Source organism: Charadrius vociferus, unplaced genomic scaffold, assembly GCF_000708025.1.
Source record: "Charadrius vociferus isolate BGI_N301 unplaced genomic scaffold, ASM70802v2 scaffold356, whole genome shotgun sequence".
NCBI classification, from domain to species: domain Eukaryota; kingdom Metazoa; phylum Chordata; class Aves; order Charadriiformes; family Charadriidae; genus Charadrius; species Charadrius vociferus.
This window is the reverse complement of record NW_009648717.1, coordinates 1,900,932-1,912,708: the sequence shown is the minus strand read 5'-3', so window position 1 is coordinate 1,912,708 and position 11,777 is coordinate 1,900,932. Positions and strand designations below refer to the sequence as shown.

Sequence of the window (11,777 nt, the reverse complement as noted above, 5' to 3'; positions counted from 1 at the left end):
ATCAAGACAGGTTTTGCTGTGTTGTGTTTCATTTTCTGGACCACCTTCCAGATTGGAAGACAAATTTGTGGAAATGTGTAAAGGCTCCCTAAATCCAAAGCAAGGAAAATGCTTCTTACATATATATTTTAAACCTAAGTGACATTTCACGTCTATGAATCTCACGTTCATGAGAAGCAGCTGTCATTTTCAAAACTAATGGAATATTTTCTCTTAAAAAACTAAAAAAATAATTAAACCACCCACATGGAACTGATCATGAAATATCCCAAATTGTCCACTACTAACCTCTGTTTGTACCAAAAGCAAACTACTGTAAACTGTAATACTATGCCTCATTACAAAGTTTTATAGACTTTTTTCAGTTCCTGAAAAAAATTGAACTGTATTTCTCCATTTTGTTCATTTAGACAGAAAACAGTTACTCTACTTGACATAACCAGAACAATAGTCACACATGACCTTTAAAAAAGTCTTTCGTGCATTCTGAACAATTTCTGTTTCTCCACAGGTGATCAGAGACCTTGAGCTGCAAGAAGGAAATAGTCTACCCTCACAAGCTAAAAACGCTTGTACAAAAATATCTTAATTTCTTAGATAGAGACAGGGTTTTATCAGAGCATTGATCTCAACTCAAAATGCAATGGCAACTGCATCTCCTGGTCTGAGCATCATTCCTATGGTAGTCAATAACTGAACGTATGGATCGATGGATTACCCCTTGCTGAGGTGTTTTTTGCCTAAGCTTAGCAGTAAAGTCAGTAAGCATCCACTCAAACTGGTTACAGAAGGAAGAACTTGCAAAGCAGAAACAATGTACAGAAATAGTGAATGCATTTCAACTATAGAGAAAAATGTGGTTTAAAAGATAACTCTGAAAAAAAATATTCAATTCAGTGCATAATTAAAATAAATTCCAGACAAAAGATCCTGCTTCATTTGAGGCACTTAGAAGCTCCTGTGTTACACAAAACAAAAGGCACCTGAAAGAGCAAATAAACCAGACTTACGCTTCTTAAAGAAAAGACTAATCAGGACTAAGCCACACACCACTGCTTTAAAGACAAAAAAAATTTAAAAAGCTACAAAACGCATATGCTGTATATACCTTGATGAAGGAAAAGGAAGAGGGGGAATTTCACTGTTAATTTTGTCACAGTAGTGCTCAAGAAAAGAACGAAGATGTGAAAAGGTACTTTCTTCAAGGTCTACGCAATAGGGTCTGTGCCACGCCACAACTTGCCTGTAATGAAACATCAAAGTAAGTTAACCTGAAAATATTCCGACTGCTTTAATAAATTAACAGTTTAAGCAGGTTCACTACACGCATGACCAAACCAGTGTTTTTTTAGAACAAACTAATATGCCTGAGGCAGACTAATTTCCTGATACTTGAAGGCATTTTCTGCTCTCTTTTCTGTAAAGGTCTTTACCGATCAAACACTCTTCATTTATGAACAAAATCACCTACGATTCCATAAATATGAAGCCATATGTATTTAATCTGATTCGTGCAAAAGCTGACTCACAAAGCTTTTTTTAGTACAAATACTGGATTATAAAGGGACTTTGATACAATATAGGGAGAATTCAAAAGGGGTAGTACCACTCGGTACTATTTGAGTCTCACTTTTTTCTTAACTGATTTTTCTAAGATGGCTCCCTTTAAAATGCCCTTTGAAACAGGGCATTTGAAATTCTTCCTAAATTATCTTCCAAATGTTATTCCTTTACGTTAGTCCATATATAAACCTGAAGTTTACTGGTTCACTTCAATCACTTGCTCATGTCTTTGGTATAACAAAGTATATTTCAGTTATTGTATATTAATAACCAATCTATTTATTTAGGTATCTGGTTTTAGTTTAGGTTAACATGTAACCATCCAGAAATTTGTTAAGGTGTTTAAATCCACATCAGCAATTTGTCTAAACTTCCCCATTTACAAAAGTCTTGTGCTTCGTTTACTCCTTGTTACACAAAAGGAAACTACCTAAGCCATAAAAAAAACCCACGTCAGAAGCACAAAATAAAAAAATAAAATACTGAATTGTTTCTCCTCCCACTGCCTAACTTGAATACTTTTAGTAAACAGAGGTAATTTTTGTCTCACAGCAGGTAAGAAATCTTTATATACAAAGAACTAATACCCAAATCCTTGGTGCAATCTGTAACAGTTTAAAAAGAAGAAAGAAAAGGAGGAAAGAGAAGAAGAGAAAGAGAAGAAAAGAGAGGAAGAGAAAAGAAAATCTCCAGTCCAAAATATCACAAGCAGAATACTTGAAACACATGACGTGGTTAACACCTTCAGGAAAGAGTTACATGTATCCCAAAGTGGACTTGTATAAAAAAAATTATATCCGTCCCGCAACGTCATTGTTACCTGTCCCTTGGAAGAGCTGTCCAGGCAAGGCTATGGGACGTTCCTGCTGAAATTTGTTGAATTGCAACTCCATCTAAACCACTCACTTTCTTCGGTTTAGTAATGGGACCAGTAGAGTTTCCCTGACCACACTGTCCCATTGAATTGTTACCCCAAGCATAAACTTCATTATCTATAAACATAAATAAAGTAGAAAACAAAACATGAGATACAATTGCTTTTGATCAAGAGGAAGATTGTGGTTTTTTACACCTTTTTCTTTTTACCATGAGAAAGTGCCAAACAGTGACTGTCACCGATGGAAATATCAACTATTCTTGTAGCAGCCAGTTCTTCAATAAGCTTAGGTCTGAGAGCAGTTGCCTCTGAAGAGCCGCAGCCAAGGCATGCACCGCAGCCCCATGCATAAACCTAGAGCAAACAAACCACAAAATATCAGCACGTCAAATTTGTATCATTGGCGACCACAAACAAACAACATACCACACAACCACTTGCACATTAATTGCAATTACACTTTCAACAAAACACGCACAGTACTTTCATGACTCTAAGGTACATTTCATATAATCTACATTTCTTCCCCACAACCACTCAGACCACTGGCCACAGAGCACATCAATGGGGAGGCTGTTGCAAGAAAAGAAAGTGCTACAGTGAACTTCAGCACTCCTAATGCATACTTTCAAAACCCACTGCCTGTAACAGTGAGGTAAGGATGGGGGGTCAGCTAGGTTGCACGTGTAGAAATGCTTATTGTATTGCATGTATATTATTACATGTATATACATCATACCAGTAAGGGCCCTCATTTACCACCTAAACATTTATCTCCAAGCTCTCCTGAGATTTTTCAGATTAGAAATAAAACTTCCATTTTATTTTAGAGTAAACAATTATTTAAAAAAACTATTAAATCACTTAACGACACGAGTTGGTTAACGCATTAAAAATTACAAGCATTTCACTGCTTTTTTCTTCCAGAACCCACTTTGCTTCCTGAATACAATTTGATTTTGCACTGGTTATGTTTACTAACCTAAAAATAATTCATTTTCTGTGGCTAAGCAAGACTCTTGAAAAGCGTACCTTTACATGACTCTTCAGCACATTCTGAATTACCCTAGCACATTAGGATCTGAGTACTTTAGTCAATCTCTCATCAAGAACTTTACTGACATTTAAGTACTAGTTGAATATTTTCTCAGTCACAATAATAAATGCTGAAATAATGAGCCCGCACTATCTTCACCAACTTTCATCATTTGAGTGAAAACTTGGTTTTGCCTACCTGCCCTGTTGATGTCAAGGCAAGTGAAGACTGGCTCCCAGCACAAACTTTTCGAATAAACATTCCTTGCAAGGCTTCTATAACTTTAGGTTTATATACTCTATTTGTATCACCATGACCAAGTTTGCCTATGAAAGGAGAAAACACAATAATACATAATACATACATTTCAATATGTAAACTATACCAATTAGAAGTACCCCAAAAGAATTCTATTTGAATTTGAATTGAAATATTAATTCCATATACCTACAATATTCATTGCCTGGTGATTAATTCCTAAAGCCTTCCAAAGCACTAAACCTTTTCATATTTGGCAAAAAAAAAGAATAAAAAATTTCTCTCCCCTACTTTATAAAGTGACTTGAAAAAACCCCAACTTTTCTCCACTTTTTCCTAACAGCTGTGTGCACTTGTGCTAACATTAACATTTTTATTCCCTTATTCCCTATTCGTCTCGGCAACTTCACCATTTTCAATCAGTGACCTCAAAAGCAAGGACTATCGCTAGACCATGTCAGTGTTTTGACAGAAAAACATTCCTCAAAAGGAATAAGAAAAAATGAAATCAAATGTGAAATACATTACAATGACTGATAATTTCAACAAAGGTTATGCTTTGATTGATGTTGATTTAGCTGTCCTACAACAATATTTTAGTACCACATTATTAATATCCAAAAGCCAAATGTTTTACAATTGACTGAAACCGAAGAGCAAACTCCAATACTTTGTGAAGGTTAAGATGCTTGTCCTGTTAAAAACCAATTTTTCAACTGAAGTTACTGAAAGAGGGAGTCAGAGAAGTGGCAACAATTCTATATGTGCACATCAAAGCTAGCTTTCAAATGAAATTCAAACTCCTATCCAATTCTATTAACCATCAATTTGGTTATTACGGTATTTCTGTAGCCTGCACTTTCCTCACTTCTCACACTAGGCTAGGAAGCAATATTACAGCAATTTTTACCTGAGTTTTAATTTTTACCTAGCAGCGTAACCAAATTTAGCTAAACACAGTAATAGTAGAAAATCAATGATTCTGTGTTTGACAAAGCATGGACTGGCAATGAAGCTTAAGAAGCCCTTCATTTTTGAGATGGGAGATGTTTCTTCAAGCAGTTTAAATGCAACAGTTTCTAGGTATGTGAATACAGTTACTGCCATATCAAATAAGTGAGTTTATTTGAAAGTTATCAGCAAAGCATTTTTTACAGAATTGTTTATACATACATTGAGCTTTCTGTTCTGTGAAACCCCTTATCATTCTGATAATGTTTTTAAAGTCTAGAATCTTCAAACATCATATTTAGATTTTACTAAAATCCTTTTCTTGAACAGCTATGACAAAAAAAAAACAAACCCAACCACAGCAAACCAAACTGCACCGAGTACTGAGGCTATGAGGTAGAATGAATAAGAGGAAAATTACTACCAAAATATTATTTTACCTACCATTATCTCCTCCTCCAAATGACCATACTGTTCTCCCATCTTTGGACAGAGCTATTGTGTGTGAACTGCCACAGGAAACCTCTCCTACATTGCTAATATCTTTTACTAAAGTTGGAATGTTGCGGCTGTTGCTGTCACCGTGACCTAAGGAAAAAAGAAAAATATATTTGCTTTTGTGAAAATTTATGTTCTATTTATGGCTTGTAATTTCATTAAGATTTTGCAAAACCCATATATATTGTAATTATCACAAATAATAATTTCTGCCCACTTTCTTGAAAGATCTGTAGCAAAGTTGGAAGAGATCTGTAGTGAGGTTAACAAACATTTAATTTTTTAAGACATATTCCAGAACACTTGCTCATACCTTACTGCCACTAAATCATAGGACTATTTAAACTTAGTTTAAAAGAAATAAAAAAGAATTACTAGTAGAACTGCCTTTAATACTAGTGTATGTGTATTTAGACAGGACAATAAGAGAACAAGGCAAATACACGGATAGTATCATTACCAGACACAGGAATTCTTCCAAAAGCATCTCATGAAATTTTAAATTTACCTAATCTTCCAAAGTCTCCTTCTCCCCATGTATATAGCTCTCCATCTTCTGTAACAGCAGCACTATGTCTGTATCCAGCTGATACACATACAACAACCTACATTGCATGCAAAAACAAAACCCAGGTTTTTACACAAATTGAATAGGAAGTTTGAAAGCTTATGAAAGTCAAGTTTCAAAAGCAGTCTACATAAATCAACTTGTTCACTCATGTGAGGCAAGTGCACACAGAAATTAATCTTTGCAATCTTTTCTATTTAGTATTTGGTAAGTGGAAATCAGTACACGAAGAGGCAAGTTTTTCTATAAAACTGGTCGTGACTTATGTATCAAGCAAATTTAGCATAATGATACCCTAGTCCTACAGCAGCTAAAAGAAGCATCAGTGGATGTTTAAAATACCGGCCAAAACATAGATGCGTAGGGAAGAGAAGGCCTTGTAGGACAACACAAAGCCACTTTCAAACGAAGCCACTAAAAAGTTATATTTGAAAAGTCCTAATGCTACAGCTAACAAAAGCAACCACCTCCTGCAATGCCACTGCAGTTCAGCAAAAGCACGTGAGCAAGTTTCACTCTCAAGTCTATGAGGTTTACTGACAATGCCACTGTCCAAATCACATGCCTAAAGGCAATCATAAGTTTTAGTGCTTTGTTGAAAGCAGACCCAGCTTAAAAAAAGCTTAGATAAAACACAGAACTTTTTCTTAAGATTTTAATTATAGCAAATTTTACACAACATCACAACTGAACAGAACAAAAGTAGGTGTTTTACTGTACAAAACATACCTTCCCTTGCAGAGGACCCTGAATAAGTTTGGGGTATTTCTGAGTTGAACTGTTTCCATGTCCCAGTTTTCCATAGTCACCGTCACCCCAGCTGAAGACTTCTCCTTCTGTTGTAAATGCTAAAGTGTGACCATCAGATCCTTTTGAAGATGACACTTTTTTAATAGATCTGTGAGGCTCAAAAGTCAATTTTTTCAATGTGGACTGATTATTGGAGTCACCTAGTCCTAGTCTCCCATAGCTGCCTTTACCACAGGCTCTAACGGAACCATCCGTAGAAATCACAAAAGTACAATATTGTCCAGCTTCAATCTATAAACAAAGAAGATAGAAGAGTAAAAAAGATCAGATAAATGTAACATTCGCATCTAGGTCTAGAAGTCTGTATTTTTAAACAGAATGTCAGGTTTCTTTACATAACCCTTTCATATAACATAATGTAAAAATTAAGGAGAATTTGGGCTTCAGCGAGCAATAAAATTCAAATTCTTGAAAAATATTTTGAGTAAACCTGTTTTCTTGAAGTAAAGGATGTAGATAGTGATTAATCTTTTTTATTTATTTACATCTCGACTACAGAACTCAGGCTGCCTTCAGATCTCCAAGACTCATAGATGGAAATGCACAGTCTTTGAAGGTATCTTAATTTCTTAAGATTAAAAAGACAAAGTAACAGCTTGATAAAGCAATGCAAGTTTTGTTTAATTTTAATCAGTACCAAGTGGTAACATTACAGAAATATGCCAAATCCTAAAAATCCACTACCATTTGAGACTATGCATTTTAATTACATAAACACCAAGGAAATAAGACCAAAAGTTTTTCAGAAAGTAAGAACTTGCCTCTATTGGAAAGTCAGTGCACAGCTGAAGAATGACCTAATGGCAAACTCACTAACCCTGCAATCATTTCCTATAGGAACCTTAACCCACCACAACTGCAATGCAGGTTCAAATCTGAAGCATAAAGGCACTGCGTGGGCACATCATAAAACAGCACAAAGCAGGTGGTGACTGCACAGGGACAGCCCTATTTACTGTGAATTTACTTGTTCATATAGACAAATCCTACAAAGATCACTGATAAAGGTTAGATTAAAAATTCTTTATCCCAGTGGGAAATCATGTAAATATGTTGTATGGGTGTATACAGTACTAACTAAAGAGTAACTCATTCATTCAAATCACTCATTCCACTCTTGTGTATTAGTGTTTTGTTTAAACAAAATGTTTTGAATGCATAAACTTGCTTTACGATGCCTGGTCCTGCAGTTCACTGGCATATAAAATGTATCAGTGACGTCAATAGAAACAATTTCAGAAAATGTACCTAAATTGTCTAGGGACCAAAAAAATGCTTTTACTTAAGTCAACACTGCAAAGGCAATATGGTAACAGAAAAGCAAACTATTCTATTCTGTGTCATGCATCAATAGAAGTGCTCAGTTGCAACTGCAGAATCTGTGACGAGAGCAGAAAGAGCATACTGTATATTGATTTTCACAAAGCTAATTAAGGGTGCTGTGCCAGCCGTTAGCCCAGTTTGGACTTTTAGACTAGAGAACCTTGGTGTGAAAGCCACCAAGAGTAACAAGAGTAAAAACCCAACCAAACAAAAACCCCCAAAAAACTACAGGTAATCAAATTCATCTCTGCAAATGCATTTCATAGCAAGTTAGATAATTCAGTCGCTTTTGTTACTTGCATATTGATTTGTGTGTCATTAAAAAAAAACCAACAGAATGTTTTCTCCAAGCATCAATAAAAGTAGCGAGATACTTTCAGTAAAATAATTTGTGTGATTAGTACTGAGCATCATACCTTCATTACAACTTGACACTCAGAAATAAAGTACTATGTCCCAATTTCATACTATAACTATCAAGCTGTTAAATGTTACATAATGTATCGCTGTAAATGTCACTTACTGTCTGTGCATCAGAAAAACTTGGAGCAAGCTTAGGTTGAAGTATTTTCTCTTGAGTTCCTTCCACCAGTTGATGACTGCTGTTGCTACCCCAAACATACACTTCACAGGTCTCAGAAACAATGGGAGCATCGCCTGTTTGAATGCTGTCAGGGCTGGCACATGTTCTTGAATAGTCTGATGCCATTCGACAAACCTAAATGAGAGATTTATTACACAGTAGCATTTGCATTTATTTCTATATAGTCACAATGTTTTAATTTCGCCTCAATATGAATCTCTGCCTAAAACACAACTCATCTATCACCACATCATTTGCCTGCCCAAACTACTTTGTTTCTCTACATCTTAGTTTTTCACCTTTTTTTGCCTTCCTCTTCCACTACAGAATAACTCAGCAGAGACTGGACCATACCCACATGCACACACCAATCAGATGTGTAAGGGGGAAGTAAACCACAATTACCTTAAAGTCAAGGTTCATTTTAAGACATACCTCTTCAAATAAACACAGAGCTGCCTCGTAAAGAGAACACAAGCCATCAGACGTTCTAGTTGGTTCTCTCCATTGACTTCGATCAGCAGACGATCCCTACAATTTTTAAATGTTGTTATTATGAGAAAAATGCTTCCATACAGCAACAATCCACCTGTACAAAATACATTAGGGATTTGTTCTTACAGTTAAAGCACACTATAAAGCTCCTTCTATAAGCGTAAGTAAACTACCTTTCTCCCCTGAGCTGTGGTATCTGCATACACTTCAAAATAATAAAAATGTGACAAGTGCTAGTTGATCTTTCTTATTTATTCATTTTTGTGAAAATATCTAAGTTTAAAGTTAATTTCTCCGAATACTGGTTTGTTATGAAATGCATGTCACTTATGTTTAGTTTAAAGTGATTATTATTTAATTAAAAAAATTACTAATCCTCATTATTTTCATGTTTACATAACTTCCACATTTCAGCCTCTAATTTTATATCTAGTCCAAAGCCAAATAAAGTTGCCCATCAGGACATTCAATGCAATCCAGATCCTGACACTGCCACACTCTTCTCATGGTCCCCATTCTTTAAAATGTTTAGTTTTTAAAATTTATGTTTATTAGCAAGCAGTGTAAGTCTGCGAGAAAGAAAAGAGTTACCACCTCAGGGAAAAATTCCTTCCCTGTTTCAGTCTGAGCATACAAGGCAGAGGCTTGCCATAGCTTCTGATTGCATATTGTGCAATAATTTCATAGCTTTAAAAAGAATATTCATCTCAGACCAGGAGTAAGCACTCAACATGGCACACACAAAGCAGTGTGCCATACTGCCAAACAATTTAGCTCATTTTCTTATCGCATTAATTTCTGAGCAGTAGTAAAAACGCTAAACATCTACTAACAGTCTTACTGATTCTCCAAAAACGTATAAGCAGAGGTCCAGGTTAACTGGAGAGCAAGGATGTCCAATATAAATAACTTTGAACAGGAAACCAGGCATATTGGAAAACTTTGAATTCTAAACAAATTCAGCAAAGCAAGCCTAAAAACAGTTCCACACTTTCTAACTTTTTTGCTATGAACTTAAATGTAAACTGCAAGTGGATCAAGCATGTCCTTGATTCTTTTCCTGAAGATAGAGCATAACACCAAAAGTGGCAACACAGGGATTGCCTTGCTTTTTCATCTCCTTTAACCTACAAGGAAATGGGTGGCACAGAGGAAGGTAAAGAGACGGTGGGTAACAAAGGAAATACAGAAAAAATATTTCACAAAAAAACCCGAACCCTTTTTAACATATTAAGCAAACTATTCAGCAAATTGGCATCCAGTGTTGAGAAAGTATTTGAAGTTAGGAATGCAACTACATTTGCAATGTAGAAAAATTAAAGCTGGTATACCTACCAGAGATCGTCGCATCTGTGTTAATATACTCATAAAGCAATCAAAGCTAATCATCCCTTCTGGACTTTGAAGCAACTTGTTTTTCTCCATGGTGTTTACTACAGCTGAAGCACCTAAAGCCATTTCTATCCATTCAAGAAGATATCGCAAGGAACCTCGTTGGGCAGCCAAACCAAGAAGCAATTCAGAAGCTAATCTACGACCTAAAGTGTCTGCCCCAGAGTTTGGTATCGTTACTCCTTTAAGAAATGTTGTTACTTGTGATAAACAGTCCAACCCCATTGGTGGAATCTTGCTTTCATTTGCTAAAGATAAAGGTGGTAAGGAGCTCACGACTTCTATTGCAGTATGGATAACATCATTGCAAAGACTGAGGCCAGGTCCTGACGCAGGCATCATCCAGCTTTGTCTTAGCAGTGCAAATAACAAGCTTAATCCAGTCCGAACCCCCATTTCTATGAGTGCATCTGTACTTGACCTAGGACGTTCACTGACGGAATGCACATCTGTTGATCCAGAACTGCTTTCTGGTGAATGCTGCTGTTGTTTCACCTTGCCCTTGTCATGATATTTATTAGAAAGTGCATAGAAGACACGCTGCAACACAAGGAGACGTTTTCGAAGCGCTCCAGCAAATGGAGAATCTGAGCATACCATCTTCGCCAGTGCCAGCTGGCTGCTAAGAAGGGCATCCAAGTAGTGGTCCTGCTCATCACTAGATAGAGATTCCCGCTCAAAATCTGGTAACTGAGGTCCTTTGAGGCACAGAACCTGCTGGGGCAATGGCACTACTTCTTTATTGCTGACTAACTTAGCATACAAGATAGAAACTCCCTCCCTTGTTGCAATAGATTCACTGTCTTCTGTGATCCAGGAGCTGTTCAGATGTTCAAGCCATTTCAGCTTTACAGGTGGGACCATAGCTGCCATGTTGGTTTACTCCTTTGCCATTAGTCCTGAAGATGAAAAAAACCAAACTGTAAATAGGTGTGCAGTATTATCTACAGAACTTATTACTCACTAATAATCCTTTAAAAAAGCAAGTAGCAAAAGATTAATAACCAAGAATTACTAAAGTTCCACATTTTACACATGCAAGTGCTGCAATCTGGAATGCAGATCAAGTACCAACGGAGTAGTATAAGACATCTTCATTTTAAACAAATAAGTACATGTGTACGTGCAAATTAACATGATGTAAGGATTTTCATGTAAGTCTGCATTTTCTAAATTCATGTGCACAAAAAGTCACACTAAGCAGATTTAATTCTGCTATGCTTCAATGAAAATACACTTAACATTCTCTAGAAAAAATAATGTTCTCTTCTCTTTACAGACAACAGAACTGAGGACAAAGACCTCAAAAAAATGCACAAGATCATACACAACTGTGTACAAGTGAATGGAGTACCAGTGTAAACCTTCATTTTACAATAAACAAGACTACTAATTCAGGCTATAACTAAGGGCTCAACCTGTT

The 11,777-nt window shown here is 36.1% G+C and overlaps 1 protein-coding gene across 1 annotated transcript in view; it reads right to left on the bottom strand.

The window, feature by feature from the left end:
• Window positions 1-11,227, bottom strand: part of HERC1 (HECT and RLD domain containing E3 ubiquitin protein ligase family member 1) — an 86,573-nt gene extending 75,346 nt beyond the window's left edge. Inside the window, exons 1-10 of the mRNA XM_009886687.1 lie at window positions 10,298-11,227; window positions 8,903-8,998; window positions 8,408-8,602; window positions 6,481-6,792; window positions 5,692-5,788; window positions 5,130-5,273; window positions 3,675-3,802; window positions 2,650-2,794; window positions 2,384-2,555; window positions 1,109-1,243 (exon numbers count right to left, since the gene is read on the bottom strand). Coding sequence (XP_009884989.1) covers window positions 1,109-1,243; window positions 2,384-2,555; window positions 2,650-2,794; window positions 3,675-3,802; window positions 5,130-5,273; window positions 5,692-5,788; window positions 6,481-6,792; window positions 8,408-8,602; window positions 8,903-8,998; window positions 10,298-11,227 — 2,354 coding nt within the window. The remainder of the gene's footprint in view (window positions 1-1,108; window positions 1,244-2,383; window positions 2,556-2,649; window positions 2,795-3,674; window positions 3,803-5,129; window positions 5,274-5,691; window positions 5,789-6,480; window positions 6,793-8,407; window positions 8,603-8,902; window positions 8,999-10,297) is intronic.
• Between the last annotated feature and the right edge of the window lie 550 nt (window positions 11,228-11,777).